This window comes from Gossypium hirsutum, chromosome A11 (assembly GCF_007990345.1).
Source record: "Gossypium hirsutum isolate 1008001.06 chromosome A11, Gossypium_hirsutum_v2.1, whole genome shotgun sequence".
NCBI lineage: Eukaryota > Viridiplantae > Streptophyta > Magnoliopsida > Malvales > Malvaceae > Gossypium > Gossypium hirsutum.
Window position 1 is genome coordinate 120,858,981 of NC_053434.1, and position 21,349 is coordinate 120,880,329.

At 29.3% G+C, this 21,349-nt stretch overlaps 1 protein-coding gene across 1 annotated transcript; it reads left to right on the top strand.

Moving 5' to 3' along the window:
• Positions 1-13,178: 13,178 nt before the first annotated feature.
• Positions 13,179-16,487, top strand: LOC121203418 (tubulin beta-5 chain). The gene is made up of 4 exons (XM_041080187.1): positions 13,179-13,420; positions 14,428-14,828; positions 14,948-15,217; positions 15,576-16,487. Exons 2-4 carry the CDS (start codon positions 14,435-14,437, stop codon positions 16,253-16,255), a joined length of 1,344 nt encoding a protein of 447 aa, XP_040936121.1. The 5' UTR covers positions 13,179-13,420; positions 14,428-14,434; the 3' UTR covers positions 16,256-16,487.
• Positions 16,488-21,349: the final 4,862 nt, after the last annotated feature.

The window sequence follows — 21,349 nt, forward strand, 5'->3', positions numbered from 1 at the left end:
ACTTCGAACTATCCGATGAGGCACTGGGTGCCATATTGGTGTGTTTGGTTGGATCCGTGTATCCGCCAAAGTCCGAGTTACGTTAATAGGATGAAAAATTGAAATGTGAATTTAAGGCATTGAAAAAAAAGAGAGATTGAATTATGAATAGAAATTGGAATTGTGATAGAAAGAGAAAAGTATGAGCTAAATGTTCATAAGTGCTTTAAATTCAAGTTTGTGAAAAATACATTGATTTATGAATAATTAAATTGAATTGTTATTATGAAATGATGAAAGAAAATAATAATAATAATAATAACAATAATAATAATAATAAAGTATAAATTAGTATATAAGAAATTAATTGTTATGTATTTAATATTTATGTTTTATTATTGTTGATATAATTTAAATTATGGTAATACAACTGAGCATATCCATACTCAACGTACGGTTGTTTCCGTGCACAAGTTAGTAGAAGTCAAGTGTTCCGGCTCAGCATCCATAACAATCCCGACTCCAACACAAATTTGGTGATGTATATTTTTCTTTTGGGTAAAGGTGGCATGTACATAGGTGTTGTTTAGTCACTTGAATATGTATATTACTTTGGGTAGTGAAGGATGAATTATAAGATTTAGATGGTTAAATGAATGAAGTTTTTAATCAATTTAGAATGATGCTAAGATAGTTATTAAGTTAAAAATTATGTTAATGATATAAATATTAGTTATATGAATGTGAAACATTGGTGTTGGTTGTTTTGGTTTGAATTTGCAGGGGGTTTTAGGTAAAAATAAGCAGAAATGTTGCCGAAATTTTTTATAAAAAAAAATCCCGGAATACTTGAACAAGTCCCGTTCTACTTTTAATACGTGCTTGAACTTCGAGAGTCCAATATAGGGACTTAATTATTATATTATACTATGAAAGTTATATTAATTGTAAATTATTCGTAAGTTGTCTAATATGTCCGGTAATGCCTCATAACCTCGTTCCGGCGACGGTTTGGGGTTAGGGGGTGTCACAGATAACATATTTGCAGTATAATATTTTGAAAATGGTAGAACTTGATTTAATGAATTTAACAATTACGGTTTGGTCAGTGCTAAAATTACAAAATTAAAAAAGTGACAGATAAAAAAGGGTCAAATTAAACTATAAGGATTAAATCTATAATATACACATAGTATAGGGACTAATAACAAAATTTAACCATTGAATTTTGATAGAATTAATATACATAGTGTTACGAAGATAATTAAAATGCAATATTTTGGGTTTAATTTTGTTTTTAGGTATTGTTCTTTTTCAAAATTTGAAATTTAGTCTTGCTTTTTATTTCTACGAAATAAAGTCCAACTAATAACACTATCAATGGATTTCCATTAAATTTAAATACGTGGAATTAAGTATTTGAAGTTATTATTTAAAAATTAAAGTCTAGTTGATAAAACAGTGATATTCAAATTTAACGTAAATTAGATAATCGTGTTAAGAGAATAAATTCTTATAATTAAAAGTAGAGGGGAAATTTTAAATTTTCAAAAAGTACAAGGGCTAGGGGGACCAAATAGACCTTTTATATATTATTTTTTATGTTATCATCTATGAATAATCCATTCAATCAAGTCCACAAAGTTTAAATCAATAGCAATAAAAAAAAACACTAATTTTACGGATTATTATTTATTGGGTATACTTTTTGTTAAAAGATTTCAAAAGAAAAGTTAAAAATATGAATTTTGATATGAAGCAAATTGGTCCTTATAAAAAAATTGGAGTAATTTAATCTCTCTCAAATTTGAAAGTGAGCAACTAATGATAATTAAGCGCAATATAAATGTTTTTCGTCAATTGTATATCATTTTGATTGTTATAATAATAAATTTATATATTTTATGCAAATGTTATAGGTTAAAATTGTTAAATAAGGACCAAATTGACAAAGTGATACATTTGTTAATATATCAGTAAAATAATATGTACAATTGATTAAATATTTTCACCAATTTTCTCAATATTGAAATTGAGAGGGACCAAACAAATATTTTCACCATTTTTTTTAACCATTTTATGTCTAAAAATCCAAATAAGCAGGGGAGTAGTGAAGGGCGGAAGAAGAAGGCTTGGGTTCCTTGGTTAAATGAAATAATAACATTTTCAGTCCCTCATAATTGTCAACAATTTAACTAAAGCTATTTTAAAATGAAAAGTTTAGTTTTAGTCCCTAAATTTTATATATTTCTTTTCACATTGAACACCAAATTCCGAACTTTGGCCCCACAAATAATTTCCCTAGTTCATTCATACGTGTACAGAATCTTTTCACAATTTCTACATAAGCACTGATGACTTTGAGGAAAACAAAGTCCATCGATCACAAGATAATAGTACCATTCGTAGTAAATAATAAATTGATTAGGACTTGTATTAAATTTTACATTTTTTATAATGACTGTGTATTTTCTTTATTGCTTATTGAGAGGCTTTCAAAGTATTATTTACTGAAAGTAGAGGGATCTTTTAATATGTCTGATATTATTTCTGACGAGAGGTTTTGTCTCTCTACTTTTCTGTTCTTAAATAATTGACAGGTCTACAAAATGAGAGCATCTCGTTTGACATCTAAGAAAGCAAATCATACGTTCAAACAAATTTTTTATAGCATATAGGCAGGGATGAAGTTGGTTGGGTTCGACTGGATTTTTCAAACCATCCATCATAATTCGATTCAATTCTTAAATTTTTGTACTAAATTTTGATTTTTAGATTTATTTTGACAAAATAAGTTTCAAAGATTTTTTTTAATCTAAATAAAAAATAAAGTAAATAATAAATAATAAATATTTTTATATAATATTTTTAAAAATATATATTTTGTATATAGAAATTTTAAGTTATTTTTAGTATTTTAAATAAAAATATTTTTTTATATTATAAAAATTAAAATCAATTATATATTAAATAAAAAAGACATTTGGTTTGAGTAAACAATTTTTAACTTATATCTCAAAAATTGTCTAAAATACATCGTTTGTAATACATTTTCGATTTTATGACAATGTTACTCGTCTAACTGGTACTCAACTTGTACTCGTGCCTCGTTTAAGACATAGGTACAAATTTCACCAATTGCAAACTCTTCAATTTTTCTAATAGTTCGCTTGTTCAGGTACCTTGCAGTGTGCTCTCACTCTATAAATCAAGGTTTGCAAAAACCGAATTAGTGGTCGAATTGCTCAGGTCATCGATTTGTCAGTCCAACCAATTTGATCGGTCCATCCAATTTAATTAAATAAACATTAAAAATTCGATTGAATTGGTTTGTATCAATTCCCAAGTTAATCAATTCAATGTCTTTCTGCGAATCAATTCTCAATCTAACCGATCTGACCGACCAAATCTATCTGATTCAAACAACCATGTTGCAAATTTGTTACCTCTTCAAGTACGGTAGTCGAGAGACGAAACCCTCGTATAGAATAATACCAGACTTATTGAAAAGTCTATCAACTCTGAGTGAATGACAATTCGTAAACTTGACTTTTCCCAAAATAATTGAAAATCCCTCGACATTAATAAAAAAAAATGATATTAAAAAAAAAATCTTAGCCCGTGGGTCTCTAAGCACATGGTAGGGTCAAAAAAACAAGAGGTTTTATTGTGTGCCCACGTAATAAATAATGCGCCTTTTGCCCCCCTTGTTATTGTCCAAACCGTGATTTTAGATGCGGCCAATATAAAATAAATATATAATAAATGCATAAATTCGGTAAAAATACGGTAAAATTTTATATATTAAGAGTCAGATTGTATTTTACTTCTTTTATTAAAAAATTAAAAAATTAATTCTTATAAATTAAATCGAATAGTTTATTGGTTATTCTATTAAAAATTCTATTTTTTTATTGTTAAAAATTGATCTCTGTACTCTGGTATGCCACGTGTTTTCTGTTTGGTTATTTCGCCAATCACAACAGTTTTTAACAGTATAGAAGAGTCAATTTTTTAATAGAAAAAACCAATTTACTATTTAATTTAACATACATTAATTAATTTATCTTTTTTTAATAAAAAGACCAAAATACAACTTAACTTCTATAACAAGGACCTCAATGATACTTTCACCTTAAAAATTAATACAATACAAATTATTTTAATATATTGAAATAAAGAACACGATAAAATACTGCAAGTTAGGTTTGTTTCACATACTTTTGAATTTTTTTTTATTTAATAATCTCATTATAGTTTCCGATCATATCTGTTTTTTTTACACAATACTTAAAACTACCCATAATCCCTCGTCAACCCATAAATAAGAAGATAATGTATTTCAGCACACTTAATTTATATTCTCCTGTATTGACAATAATATCCGTGTTTAACTTAATCCACATATACTTTTAAATTTTAATATTCAATAATTGGCATTTATATTATTATTTTATTAAAATATTAAAATAAAACTATGTTAATATATTTAAAAGTAGAAATAAATAAAATAATATTTATTATAAAAAACTAGACTGAAAATCTGTACCTAAATTTTTGGCATTGGTCAATTTTCGCAAGCTGGTGGATGGCCGTCTAACACACAAAACGTGCAAAAAAGTATTAATCAACCTAATAAGAAAAAACATAGTGGGCGAAATTTCCAGCAAATATACAGAAAAATAAATAGATAAATCAAAGTTGACATTATATAATTGACCAAATAAAAATTATTTATTTATTTATTTCGAAATAAATTATTAAATAAAAGTTGACATGCATTATTATTTTATATATTGAATTTTTTTCTAGATAACTAAACGCATCAAGAACGTAAAATTTTGAATTGATTTTATATTTTAATATATCAATTGAGAATATTATTTTTATATGTATTTAATAATAAAATTTTATAAATAAAACAAAGAGACTCGAAATCACGCATAGATGATGAAAGTCGAATTGTTAAAATATTAATTATATAAAATTAATTTATTTTAATATTAACTCAAATAGGTTTCTAGTCAAAATTTATATTGACTTAGAATATTATTTTCAAATTTGGATCATCTAATCAGATCGAAAATCGTCTGAGGTATTGATAAAAAAAAAAGAGGTTGGATCGGTTGAACTAAATTTCACTTTTAATATTTTTAGTAATTCATTCAATTAAACTTGATAAAACTTATCGAATCAGGGACCGATGATCTGATCGATTTAATTATCGATCTGGTTTCTAAAAACCGGGATGTAATTTGAATTATTTATTTGCCCTTTCTTAAACCTAAGTATTTGTAATTTGGGTTCATTGGAGGGCAGCTAGCCCAATTATGACAATGAATACTAAAAATGAGTTGCAAGGGTCGCCTTTCTTGGGCTGGTTTTTTTTTTTACCAATTTATTGGGAGTTTTAGTTTTTTTATTTTTATTTATTTTTTAATTCAATTTGGCTAAGATAAATGTTAAAAACATGCAAGAGTTTCTTAATTTACTTTAAAGCTGTCCAAGGGTTGAACAGTTTGATTCGATTTAAATAATTAAAAAATATTTTTAATTTAAATTTAATTATAAAGATTAATATGAAAATATCTAAAACAAAAAAAAATAAATATGAAAAAACTGAACTGAACTACGATTAGTGGTTCAAAAAATTCAACCTATAAGCACATTTAAGTTCGGTTTTCAGTTTTTTCATATTAATTTTTGGTTTTAGATGTTTAAACTTATTTTGACAAAAATGAACTTTATTTTACGGTATTTGAGTATTATTTGATAAAATTTCAAAAGTCTTTTATTATAAATATTTCTAAAAATAATAATTTTTTATATAAATAAAAAATAATTAATAAAATTTATATTCTTTATTAAAAAAATGTTTTTATATAGAACTTCTAAATTATTTTGATACTTTTAAATATAAAATATTTTTTATATCATAAAAAATAATATTAATTATAAATAAAATAAAATTAGAAATATGCTCGGTTCGCGTAAACACGTTTTTTTAAATTGCATTCTATGAATTGTCAAAGCACCTCGGTTTGGGTTGATTTTCGATTTTTCTTACTTAACTCTAGGTACAAGCAATCTATTCAAAATTGGACCAATTGGTCGAACTGGGAACCAGCTAATGTACTGATATGGAATTAGAGATTGAATTAGTTGATGTAACAGCCTAATTTTCAGTGGTGTCGGAACAGTGATTCGAGATCACTAAATCCGATAAATGATTAGGAAATATTATTAATTTAGTGAGTATAAATTAAATGTGAAGTTAGGAAAAATTTTGAAATAGTGAATAGCTAAAAATAAATATTAAAATAATTAGAATCGAAAACGAGGTATCGAGACCTCGATAATTTTAAATCGAGCCATAAATATTTTTATAAATATTTATGGAGTGTTAATATGTTAGTCTTAAAGTTTCGTCAAGAATTTTAAAGTTCTGATAGTTAATTGAACAAAAAGGACTAAATTGTATCAAATGCAAAATTGTGGGAAATGATTAAATAGCTTAATTGATAAAAGAAAGAGGGTTTAAAAGGAAAATAGACCCAAATTCTATTTTGGCTGGACGGCAAGGGCATGAAATCAGCAAGAAAATAAAGAGAATAAAGAGAAAAATTGCAAAATTTACTTAATAAAGCTAGGACTAAAGTGGAATTATCTAGATTTCTCTTTATTTTTCTGCATTCTCATCAGAAAAATGCCATGGAAGAGTTCTATTAAGCTGTTTTTTCATATTTTTACTTCAATTAAGTTCAATTCTTGATTATTTCTTGAAATTTTTGTGTTTTGTGACTTTTACAACTAGGTCCTATTGTTGAATTCATTAGTTTTTGATTCTATGAAAGAAATTGAAAGTTTCTATACATATGTTCTGGAAGTATATGATGATTTGGCATGGAATTAGAGCTTTAAATTTGTTATATGTTGATTTTATTGTAAGAATTGAATAGAAAGTGAATGTTTGGGACCTAATTGTAAAATAGTTTGAAGTTAGAGTTTTATGTGGAAATTCTGAAATTCAATAGTTATGAAATAACTTATAATGTTTAGGAAAGTATTAATTGAGAAAATTATCTTAATTGAGGGGTTAATTGAGCAAGGACTGAATTGTATGAATTGTGAAATTTGGGGCAAAATGGAAATCAACATTTTGCACTAAAACTGTTTTGGACAGCAGCAGTAGTCTAACTTTGAAAAATCACCAAAAATTTTAGAAATGAAATTAGTGGATGAATAAAATATGAAATTAAAGATTATTGAGTCTAGTTTCTTATAGAAGAAATAATGTAAGCAATGGAATTGTAAATCATGAGATATGATAAATTTTGTGAGACAAGGTCAGAATGATTTTGGGTTCCCCTGTTCTGACTTTGTAAAATCATCAAAAATTAGATAAAAATAATTATGGGCTTAAATTTATATGTTTAAAATCCTGAATGAGTCTATTTTCAAGAGAAACAAACGAGAACATCATTCGAATATTGTACGAGGAGATAATTAATTTTTAGTGAAGAAGGGTCGGAACTGTCAGACAGCAGAACAGGGGAACTTCAATGAATAAATTGTATTAATTGGCCCAACAAAAAATTATGAAAATTTTAAGGTAAGAAGATATGTGAATCTAGTTTCTGGGAAAATTTATGGATATTAATTTGGAGTTTTGTATCTCAATATAAAAATAATTTAGTGACTATGACACAGATGAACAGCTTGAATATTCACATAAGTAGATAGTGAAAATTATAGATAACGTTACCTACAAGTGTGTTGTTTATACTAAGGATGTGGATGGAGAGGAGGAGGAGGAAAATATACAAAAATATATGAATGACTCGTGTATAAATTGATTACATGCCCGATTATAATCGATAAGTGTTGAATTAGAAACGGTATAATGTTTTATTTGGAATATTTATTATGAAATTATGATTATCGCTATAATACAAAAATCGAACTTGTGAGTTTATATAACTAAATTTAGTGACCATTTGTTAATATTATTAAATTTCAATATTATTTTATGAATGGCGATTAATATTTATGTATGTTAATTGTTGAAAATAAGTAAATTATGTACAAAAGTTATGAAATTAAACTGAGAATTTCGGAGGAACGGAACGCAGGAAATGAGTACAATCTTTCAGTGAAAAAGATGAATTGACGTTAAATTACCCAAGTAAACCGAGATTCAGCATTTGTTGCGAATTCTCGTGTTTGCTTTCCGTTTAGCTCTTACGAGCTTCCGTTAACTTATATGAGTTTCAGTTAACCCTTTTGGGGTTTCAGTTCAGCTCTGATGAGCTTCAGTTAGCCTTCGAGCTTCCGTTTAGCACTTATGTGCTTCAGTTAGCCTCTGGGCTTCCGTTTAGACTTATGTGCTTCAGCTAGATTTCGGGCTTCAGATCACGATGTACTCAAATCCGTAAGCTGTTCCTTGGATGGACAAGTTGGTAAGTCGTAAATGTAACATGTGGAAAAAGAAATGTAAGTAATGTTATCATTATTATTATTGAGCTCAATTATGTGATTTTATCATTCAGAGATTGTGTTTGACAGGATATGTTAGTAAATTATGAGTATGTGAATCAAAGTGACAGAATTTAAACACCTAATGAGGTTGAGCTGATTCACACGAATTTGTCATTTGAAATTGTGATTGACAGGAAGAAACAGTGAATTACATGCTTATCAATGGTTACACATAATTATCTGAAAAACAAGAAAAATGACGGTTATTGATATATGGAAATGTAAGACATTGATATATGAATGTGGAATATGTTTGATAAATGTGTTCATTCTTAACTATGGAATTATGTACCTTATGTGTGCTATTTGCATAAAGATGATATTTCAAATACTTTGGTGAGTAAAGCTTAAATATGAAATAGTATGAAATCGAGACAAATTGTTATGAAAATATATTTAAATTATCTGTAAGTGTTTTGTACCCCTTGGTAATGCCTCGTACTCTGTTCCGGCGACGGATACGGGTAGGGGGTGTTACAGTTGATCTAGGAACCAGTATGAACCCATGGTTGAACTAGATGAATAGGACTAAAAAAACGGCTGAATCTACCTTTTTATATGGTTTTAATATATTTTTTTATTTTATGACTTTCTAATAATCTATTAAATGAAATCAAATGAAATCTATTGGACCAGTCAGATTGAGAATCGGTAGTTTGATTGGTTCGACCACCGGTCTAGTTTTGAAAACCTTTGGTATAAATACAACAATACTAATTGATGTTTCAATAGTTTATAAATTGCAATCCATAAATTGTCTAAAGTTCAAGTCAGTTTTCGAAATTTCAGTTTTTCTTGCTCATCTCTAGGTACAAGCATTATTTTCAAATACAGACTGAACCGGCTGGCTAGATCAAGAACTAATAAGGATATCAATTTGAAATAATGAGTTGAACTGGTTGATCCGGGAACTAGTACAAACCAAACTAAGAAATTGTTTCAATTTGTTTTCTATGTTTATTTAATATATATTTTAAATAATTTATTCAATTGAACCGAATAAACATGTTGAACAGATCAAAGCGATGATTAGATAGGTTCAATCATATAATCTGATTCTGAAAACCTTCACGACAACTAGTAGGGTGAGTAAAATTTGATTCGATTCAAAAAAATCGAAAAAATTAGAATTTCAAGTTATTCGAATTATTTGAGTCAACTCAAATAAGAACTCAAATAAGAAATTTTGGATTTTGAGTTTGAGTCGAGTTAAATTTTTACAAATTGAATAATTCGAAAAATAACAAATTAGTCTAAATACCCTTTTGGTTCCTGTCAATTTTGAAAACGAGCAAATTGATCTCTCTCTTAACAAAAATTACAAAAAAAATCAAAAATTAAAAAAAAATTAAAAATTCAAAATATTTATAAAAATTCTAAAATTTGTGTTTTAAAAAAATTATAATTTTTTTTAAAAAATATAAAAATTTACAAATTTTATAAAATAATAATTTTGGAATCTAAATAAGTTTATGATACTAAAATATCTTATTATAATTATTTTACTTTTAAAAAGGTTTCAAATATATATGGTTTTAAATTTATGTGCTCTAACATGGAAATAGTTATACTGTAACAAGATTTTAATTGAACATTATTAAATTTTTTAATTTAACTCGAACAATTTTACTCGATTCGATCGGACGCTCACCCTTAATCGAGTTATCCAAAAATCCAAAAAAGAAAATGCAAAACTACACCGTTTTGATAAATGTTTACTTTTTTTAAAGTTAAAAGGTAAAATTACGTTGTTTTGATAAATGTTTACCCAATAGTCTTACTTTCCTCCTCCAAACGCCCCCACATTCCCTTTTTCCTTTCGTCAAAATTAATCTAAAAACTTGTATTTCGTTTACTAGTTAAATAACCGGTTCATGTAAATGCAACATTAAGTAAGTTTTTTGATTCAAAATTTTTTGACTCGAGTCGACTTAATTCAAGAAAATTAAAATTGAGTTCTATTGTTAAAATAAGATTCGTTAACTCAACTAACTCGAAATTTTTTAACTTAATCGAATACTCACCCCTAACGACAAGTGTAACAATACCGATTCACGACTATAGAGTTTATACGTCCAAATTACAGCCAGACCACAAGTAGAATCAAACATTACATGACCCACACATATGATTTACGTATAATAAAACTCCAACCCGAACCTTTTATGTATGTATGACGTGGATTCTAACTTAAGCAAGCAGCAAACAAATGGCATCAAATAAGAAGAAAGGGCTTAATCAGTTGTTAATGTAACTCAAACGTTATAAGATGGGGCCATTTGGTAAAATACCAATAAAAATAATAATAAGGGGTGGTTCATATGTCTTATCTCTCAACACTCACCTTCTACCCTTTTTTGTTTGTTTGTGTAATCCACGCGCCACTCTCACGATGGCTGAATTTCCTATCTCTCTTTTCCGTGTATTACACGCGCTGTACGTTTGATGGTGCAATGAAATGTTGGAAATTTATGAATATGGAAAACTAAAGACCAGCCGGCCCAAATATCCTTTTCCAACACTCCAAGAATATCTTTGAACCAAAAGAAGCTACTCTACGAGAATATCCATTTTTATATGACCATTTTACCCCCTTAAGGTTATTTTGTTGCTCTTGGTAATGAAATTTTGGTCGGACGAAAATACCCTTAGGTTTCCCCTTATTGTTTTGTGTATTGTTCAACTCTTGGGTTTAGACCCGTTAATGAATTGAGCAATTCGTTCAGACTCGAAGGGTGACTTGAAATTTAAGAGGACTTAAATAAAAATATTAGGTTCAAAAAATAGGTTTGGACAAAAAATTAGATCCATTTAAAATATGAATCGAGCTAGGGCTTAAATATTCAAGGCCTAAACCCAGCTTGACCCGACCCATTTTCAAGTTTATAATTCTATATATTATGTTATTTTTATATATTTTGTAATTTAGAACACGATAAAAAAATAAACTAAATATATAATACTACTCTAATGTAGACATTAAAATAATATTAAAATGACTAAATAAAAAATTTCAATAAATAAAAACTGTATAAAACTATTAAATATTAAAATAAAATAAAATAAATATTTTTTAAAAATAATATGGATGAGCCTAAAATGAGTTTGGGTTAATTTTTTTTACAAATATGGACAAGTTTGAGCAAAATTTTAAATCCATATTTCAGGTTGAGTCGAGCTTAAACAAACATAAAGTATGCTAATATCATGTTTAGACCCGACCCATGAGCACCTCTAGTTGGGTTATCCGTCTAGATCAAACTGTTTGCCTAAAAATTAGGAGATTAGATGAAAATATTAACCTTGTAAAATGGGGTTAAGCTTAAAAATTAGGCATGCTTAAAATATTGCCTAGTTGTGTTGTGTTTATACTGTACATGTTTATTTATAAGTAGGATTGTTTATGAGTCGGATTTGATTTGGTCCATGCTTATATATGATATTAATGTATTTTATGTTTACTCAAACGTGGCCCGACCCGAAATGTAAGCCTCAAATTTTGTCAAAACTCACCCATATTTATAAATGATTAACTTAATATTATCATTATGTTGTTGTTGTTTCTTTTATTGAAATTTTAAACTTAGACAATTTAACATATTTTTAATATTTATGTTATAATAATAAATTTATTTTATTTAATATAAATTACATAATATATAGAATAAAAAAATATATCATAAAGTAGAAAACAAGTTGAAGTGGCCATTGAATGTTAGATTTGAGTTCAATCTATATTTTAAACTAGCCCTTTTTTTTTTGTTTGGAGTCTCATTATTTTATTCAAATCCTCTTATATTTCGAGTAAGCCTTAAAATTCAAGCAGATAACTTACCTTTTAAACTTATCGATTTTTATAAATATATATATAAAAGTTTTCAATACATTAAAACACACCATCAAAATGTACAACCCAAATTAAACATAGTAGGTCCATATGATAACATGATAACGTTAAGTTTAGACCAATATGGTTAAGGTGTAAGGTGTGAGATGATATAAATTTGGTAATGGTACAAGTCAAACAATTATTAGGGCGGGTGAGATATTTTCATTTAAAATTGATGATGTTGAAAAAATTGTAAAAAGATTTCATACGATAAAACTCAAATTTGGAGTTGCAGAATTTTATTGACCTTGACATGTTTCATTTTCATTTTGGGATAAATTAATCTAGTCCCCAAATTTAGTAACTTTTTCAATTTAATTCTTGTTTTTTTTGGTCCACATTAGTTTTGAAAGAATTCCATTAAAGTTTGATGATTTGGCACTCCGTGATTGTACCATATCATCACTTAAAATTATTTATTTTACAAAATTCAAAAAATTCAAAAAATATATACAAATTTTATTTTAAAAGAAGGTGATAGGTGGTACAATCTAAGCGTGTCACATTATCATACTTTAACGAAATCCAAGTTTAGAGACTAAATTAGGAAAAGCTTCCAAGTTCCGAGACTAATATAGATCAAAGAAAACTTCAAGGACCAAGGTGAAAAAATATGCTAAATTCAGGGACCAAATGTTACTTTATCCCTTTTACTTTTTAGACTGAGGGAATGCTCAAAATCAAAGGACAACCTAGTCATTTCACCAAAGGGTATATTCGTCTAAAAACTTCCAACAGATATTTAAAACAAAACTAACAAACAATCAGGACCGTTCATAATTTCCATCGAACGGCTTTCACACACACACACACACAAAAGGAGGGAAACAAACAACCACTCAACTCACTCACTCACTCACTCACTCACTCACTCACTCCTTCACTCGCTCGCTCGCTCACTTCCATTGATATATAAAACACTCTAATCCTTTCCTTTCTTCACCAATCGCAGATCTTTCTCTACAAATACTTTGCTGCAAATTCTCCTAATTTTTTCAGAAAATCTAACACAAGGTAAAACGTTCTCCATTACTTCTTATATTTAACTACAGATCTTCAATTAATGTATATTTTTCTTGACATTTTCTATATATATATATATATGTGATTTTATTTTTTTTAGAGCTTCGGTTTTCAATTTTAATATCCGAATTCCATTTTTTGTTAGATAGATTTCCTTTTAGAATTTGCTTGGATCTTAATTTCCACATGTTTTTTTCTTTTTGTTTTCACTGAAATTATGTGTCGTCTTTCTTCTTTTTCGGTTAGATTGCTTTTGGAAACTAAGTTTTGTTGAAATCTGCATTGCCGCCTCTCTGTCAATACTTGAATTGCTTGGTTATTGAGATCTTAAATCTATTGGATATGTTTAGTCTTTAGATATAAAGCATCGCAATTTCATACAACGTTTTCTTTGTTTTTTTTTTGTTGGATTTGTTTTTGAAGCTTTCGGAAATTAAGTTCTGTTGAAAATCTGCATTGCCTCTATGTCAATAGTTGAATGCCTTGGATGTTAGATCGCTTAGTATTTAGATCTGAAGCATCGCATTTTCACTCGACGTTTCCTTTATCGTCGTATCATCATCATCAACATCATCATCTTTTTGTTGGATTTCTTTTGGTAGCTTTTGGAAATTAAGTTCTGTTGAAATCTGCATTGCTCTCTGTTAATATTTGAATACCTTGTATATTAGATCGCAAATATGTGGATATGTTTAGTATTTCGATCTGAAGCATCGCATATTCACTCGATGTTTTCTTTATCATCATCTTTTTGTTGGATTTCTTTTGGTGGCTTTCGGAAATTAAGTTTTGTTGAAATCTGCAATTCTTCATTGCCTCTGTTAAATTTGAATTCCTTGGATATTAGATCGCAAATCTCTGTATATATTTAGTATTTAGATCTGAATCATTGCATTTTCACTTTACTTTTTTTTTTGTTTTAATTCCTAAAAAATGCATCATTTTATCATAGATTAAAGAATTTAGGACTTACTTTTAGTTCATTTGTTATCAAATAGGGAAAAAATGAGAGAGATCCTTCATGTTCAAGGTGGACAATGTGGGAACCAAATCGGTTCCAAGTTTTGGGAGGTTGTTTGCGATGAGCACGGCATAGATCCAACTGGAAGGTACATTGGTTCCTCGGATCTGCAGTTGGAGCGTGTTAATGTTTACTATAACGAGGCTTCATGTGGTCGCTTTGTTCCTCGTGCTGTGCTCATGGACTTGGAGCCTGGTACGATGGACAGTGTCCGAACTGGTCCTTACGGCCAGATTTTCAGGCCAGACAACTTTGTTTTTGGACAATCCGGTGCTGGAAACAATTGGGCCAAGGGCCATTACACTGAAGGAGCCGAGCTTATCGATGCCGTTCTTGATGTTGTGAGGAAAGAAGCTGAGAACTGTGACTGCCTGCAAGGTGAAGACATTGTTTCTTTAGGTTCCGGATGTTATAAATCGATATGTTCCGTTTAATTTTAGCCACTGAACATCTTCACTATCATTAGTGACAATTGTGGATCTGATCTGCCATTGCAGGTTTCCAGGTATGCCACTCATTGGGTGGGGGAACTGGTTCCGGTATGGGTACATTGCTTATCTCGAAGATCAGAGAGGAGTACCCCGATAGGATGATGCTTACGTTCTCCGTGTTCCCCTCGCCAAAGGTTTCCGATACGGTTGTCGAGCCATACAATGCTACTCTTTCGGTTCATCAGCTTGTTGAGAATGCTGATGAGTGCATGGTTCTTGATAATGAGGCTTTATATGATATCTGCTTCAGGACTCTTAAATTGACTACTCCTAGCTGTAAGCAAATACTTTCTATGTTTCAAATCTCTGTTTTGTATCGATTCCTTTTACTGCATTTAAATTCTTGATAGTGGTGGCTAAACCATAACATGATTTCCACCAGCTCAGTTTCGGTGTCTCGAAATCCTGAGGTTTAATCATTAGGCCAACAATCAGGTTAAAAAGGTTTAATCACTGTTCTTAATCTTCCCAAAGATGTGCATAGACTGTAAACAGAATTTCAAAAGTTGCAACCCTATGATTCATTCTGAAATTTTCGTTTAGATATAGTTTGTTCGAATAGGGTTAGAACGAGTAATTGATATAATTGGTTTGATGTTCAGATCATGTACTTATATATTGATATGCATTGCAGTTGGTGATTTGAACCATTTGATCTCTGCAACCATGAGTGGAGTTACTTGCTGTCTAAGATTCCCCGGCCAACTCAACTCCGACCTCCGAAAGCTTGCTGTGAACTTGATTCCCTTCCCCCGTCTTCACTTTTTCATGGTCGGATTTGCTCCACTGACCTCCCGCGGTTCTCAGCAGTACCGAGCTCTAACTGTCCCTGAGTTGACACAACAAATGTGGGATGCAAAGAACATGATGTGTGCTGCTGACCCGAGGCACGGTCGATACCTCACAGCATCAGCCATGTTCCGAGGCAAGATGAGCACCAAAGAAGTGGATGAACAAATGATCAATGTCCAAAACAAGAACTCTTCCTACTTCGTCGAATGGATCCCGAACAACGTGAAATCCAGTGTCTGCGACATCCCACCTAGAGGGCTATCAATGGCATCAACCTTCGTAGGAAACTCGACCTCGATCCAGGAAATGTTCAGGCGAGTTAGTGAACAATTTACCGCTATGTTCAGGAGGAAAGCTTTCTTGCATTGGTACACCGGTGAAGGTATGGACGAGATGGAGTTCACCGAGGCTGAGAGCAACATGAACGATCTCGTGTCTGAATATCAACAATACCAGGACGCTACCGCTGACGAGGAAGGCGAATATGAGGATGAGGAAGATTTGGATGAAGAACACATGTGATGAAAGCGAAAACCAAACGAAGTTGTCGGTAATGCAGCATATACAGGTATGTGATTCGAGCTTTGTGTTTGGATTTGTATGTAATGAGTAATGAAAGTGTCTTTTCCCTATTTTTCCCTTTCACGACTTTGCTTTTTTTGGTTTCTATTTGAGAGAGTAATGTATAATATATTCGAAAATAGTAATGTAATACCTATGGCTATGTTTGTATTAATTTGGTTTTTGTGTATTATATGATCAATGCCTTATTTCTTCTCTTATTGAAGTATTTAGGGGAAAAATATGCTCTTCTGTGCTTTTAGTTGGGGGTTGTGTTAATTATATTTAAAACTTTTTATGTTATTTTATTAATAAAGTCTTGACATAGTTGACAAAGCAGTAAAGGTGATTTTGGGACCTTTACCATCAATGTTCAAGTCTTACTATGTGTGAATGTCATGTATGGGTTTAAATCCATTGGTTTAAATTTATTTTTAGGTTAGACCATTTCGTGTTCAACTTATTTTAGGTTTGTCAGCTAGATTTTTTTAGTTTAACTATTTTAACTTCAAGTTATTTTGAATTACTTTTAATTTATTTTGAAATTTTAATTGTTTTTAATTTATTTAAATAATTTATATTGTAATTTAAATGCATGTTAAATACCTTAATATTTATATTTAACTTAATTATATATTTACTTCTGGAGGAATGCAATAATTAATTTTTATCAAAACATATCGGTTATTATAACTTAAAAATGTTTAGTGATAAAAAATTGATTTAAACAAAATAAAATCATTCATTTAATATCTTATTTTGTACTTAAAAAAACTTGAACAAAAGAATTAAGGATTATTATCCTACCCATCTTTAATGAAGTAAAGAAAAATTATAAGTGGATTCTCGGATAATACCATAAGTCTTTCAAATACAATAAGATAATAAAAAAAATATAATGATTTATTTAGCTTTTCAACTTTATGAAAATTTTAGTCTTTTATTTATTTTTAAAATTTTTTTAAACCTTTAAACATGTGTTTTTTGTCAAATCATCTAAAATGAATGAAAAAGTTAATTTTTTAACTTTGCTAATGTTGCATACATGTGGATTGCCACGTGGATTACACAAAGTTAATCTTTTTAAATTTAAAAATTCAAAAAAAAATATAAAAAATTATTTTAAAAATTAAAAATCATTAAAATTATTATAAAGTTATAAATATTAAAAATTAATTAAATGTTGACATGTCATCTACATGGCAATCCATGTATATGCCACGTCATCAAAGTTAATAACTATTTATTTTGAGGTAATTTAACAAAAAATATAATTTAAAGGATTAAATAATGTGAAAAATTAAATGGATAGCTAAAATAATTTTTTTCTAAAGTTGAAAGATAAAAAACTCATTATATCTAAAAAAAACTCAACAATATTTTAGATTCAATTATATAGTTGTTTTTACTCAATTGAGAGTAAATGAAACAATTTATCCAAATGAAAAAAAAAAATCTCTACGAATCTAAGGCTTTGTTTGGTACAATAGAAAGAAAATTAAAAAAAAAATTTTGGTGGGGTGGAAAATTAAAAATTAAAAAAATATAATTTTTCTTTTCTTTTGACAGAGTTGAGGATGCAAGCGTTATCCGGAATGATTGGGCGTAAAGCGTCTGTAGGTGGCTTTTTAAGTCTGCCGTCAAATCCCATGGCTCAACCCTGGACAGGCGGTGGAAACTACCAAGCTGGAGTACGGTAGGGGCAGAGGGAATTTCCGGTGGAGCGGTGAAATGCGTAGAGATCGGAAAGAACACCAACGGCGAAAGCACTCTGCTGGGCCGACACTGACAGAAAAATAGAAGAAAATAAAATAAAACATTTTAAAAATGTATAAATTTGAAATAACATACACAACTCTCTCATTTTCTTTCCTTTGATCATTCTAATTTGGAATAATTGATTTTTATACAGAATGATAGAAAATTGTCATCTCTCCTATTTTCTTCCCGATCAAACACATTCAAAATTTATTTTCTTTCTACTTTTTCACCCAACCAAAAACACTCAAAATCTTAAAATAAGATAATCTAGACCCTATCTAAATAATAAAAAGGTATTAACCCTGAATTACGTGTGTTGGCTTGAAAGTTAAGTTATTCACCGCTCTAAATGCGACTTGATTTCGAGTCACACTGATCACATTGCTGTCAAGATTTTGCTCTTTTATTGTAATTCAAAAAAAGAAAAGGTTGTTAATCCTGTGGGTCGGGTGGGGTTCCTTTAAAATCGGGTCTTATTGCAAATTCTAATGGTAATGATCAACTCTCCATGCATGGAATGGGCTTATAGATTATTCTTTATTTATTCTCATTAATAGATTTAAAAAATATCCATAACTTAGGGAATATCCCCTTTTAACTAGAGGTGTTAATGTAACGGCTTAATTTTCAGTGGTGTCGGAAATGGTGATTTGAGATCACTAAATCCGACAAATAAGATTGAACAAGATAGTAATTTAATATTTACGAGTCAAGTAAGAATTTAGAAGAATTTGTGAAATGGTGAAATTAGTGAATTAAAAGAATTTATTAGGTCAAACGGGTCAAAAACGAGGTATCGAGACCTCGAATTTGAAAATCAAGCTATAAATATTTTTATAAATATTTATGAAGTTTCATTTAGCTAGTATTAAAGTTTGGTTGAGAAATTTTAACGATTAGGTAGTCAATTAAATAAAAAGGACTAAATTGTAATAAAAATAAATTTTGCTAAAAGGATTAAATAGCTCAAGTGTTAAAAGAAGGAAGATTTAAAGGGAAATTAAGCCTAAAACTGAATAGGCTGGACGGCAAAGGCAAGAAAATCAGCAGAAAAATAAGGGAAATAAGGGCAAAATTGGAAATTTTACAACTTTAACATATAAAATAAGAATAAAATTGAAGAATCTAGAGATCTCTTCATATTTTATCAGCCAAAACGCCATAGAAGGTCTGGAGAAAGCTGGTTTTTCATATTTTACATCATGTGAGTTTAATTCTTGCTTTTTCTTGATAATTTTTATGTTTTTATGACTTTTACAATTAGGTCCACTTATAGAATTCATTAGTTTTTGATTTTATGGGTGAAATTGGAAGTTACCCTGGATGGATAAGGGAATTTTATGATGAATTATTATGAAATTTAAGTTCTAATTTTCATATTAAGGTGGTTTTATTAAGTGATTTTGATAGAAAATGATATTTAGGACCTAATTGTGAAAAAGTTGTGAATTGAAGGTTGCTGTTGAAATTCAGAATAGAAAAGATTTTGAAATAGTTTATAATGATAAAATAAAGTGTTAATTGAGAAAAAATAGTTCAATTGATGGGTGAATTGAGCAGGGACTAAATTGTGAAAACTGTAAATTTTGGGGTAAAAGTGCAATTTCGAAATTTGAACAGCATAAATTGTGAAGTGAAATAGAAATCAAACAAATGCTAATGAGTAGAAATATTTTATATTATAGATCAAGAATCCAAAGAAGAACGAGGAAAAGAAAAAGTTACGGAATAGTCCGTAAATTTCAATATCTTCTACAAATTAGTCCAGGTAAGTTCATATGGCAAAGTTCAATGTTTTGATATGAAAATATTATGATTGTTAAAGTATTTTATTGTTGATGAATACTATCAATTTGCACTAACTAATAAATAATGTGTAACTAAAAGTAAAATTAGTAGGAACAATGGATTTGAGTGCTTCTATTCTGTGACCCTGATGAATTGACGAAAAATATGTGATAAGTGCGCCCGTTTAAGACCATAGCTAGGCTATGGCATCGGTGCAATGTGATAATGTGACTCCGTATAAGACCATAGCTGGGCTATGGCATCGGTATAATGTGATAATGTGATTCCGTATAAGACCATGTCTGGGACATGGCTTCGGTATGATATGTGAACCGTGTAAGACCATGGCAAGGCTATGGCTTCGGTGTGTGATGCGTAACAATGTGAAAGTCCATAGTTTACTATGGCAATGTGATAATGAAGCACTCAATTCCCTTATTGTTCCCTAATTTGACAATGAAGTAAATGAGAAATGGGCCTAAGGGAGTTAAATTGTGAGTAGCTATATGGAAATTATTCCAATGAGTTATTAATGAAATTGTGATTTGGAGGATGAAATAGTTAAACTAATAGATATATGATTGTGTACAATATTTGATATGATTTGTGTTTTTATGCCTATGAGCTTACTAAGCTTCAATAAGCTTACTTGTGTGTGTTTGATAATTTCTTTTGTAGATTGAATTAAAGAGAAGTTGGTAGATCGGATCAACACAACAGGGCACACTATTTAGATCAATTCCGGTAGTTTTTGTTTTATGTTTAAAGATTTATATGGCATGTATAGAGTTTGAATGAATTGAAGTAAAGATGTTATAAACTAGTTAACAATATTTGTACTAAAACAGTTTTTGGTAAGTAGCAGTAGTTTGACTTTGAAAAATCACTAAAAATAGTAGAAATGGAATTAAATAATGAATAAGTTATGGAATCGAATCAAGCAAAACAGGTATATGAGCTATATTTTATGAGATGTTTAAATTTTTGTGAAACAGGGCCAGAGCGATTTCTAGATCTTCTGTTCTGACTTTGGAAATTCACCATAAATTTTACAAAGATAATTAGAAGTCATACTTTATATTTACAGATTCCTTATTGAGTCTAGTTTTATTAGAGACAAACGGCATAGTCATTGAAGCTCTGTACAGAGAGATATCTGATTCGTAATACACAGAGGTCAGAGTAGTCAAACCCTGAAACAAGGGAGATTTTAACTAATAAACTGTACTAATTGGCTTGACCAAAAATTCTAGAAAAAAATTGGTAAGTAGATATATGAGTATAAATTCGGGGAAAATTTACGGATTTGGATTTCAAGTTTTATAGCTCAAGATATGAATTATTTAGCAACTATGACGCAGTTGGACAGCTTGTCTGAAAAGTATGATATAAATTATCTGAATTTGGTTAAGTGCTCAAATAAGTTTAGTAGTGCCTTGTGCTCGACTCTGGAAACGGTCTCGGGTAATGGGCGTTACATTTATTGGTATCAGAGCTTCGGTTTAG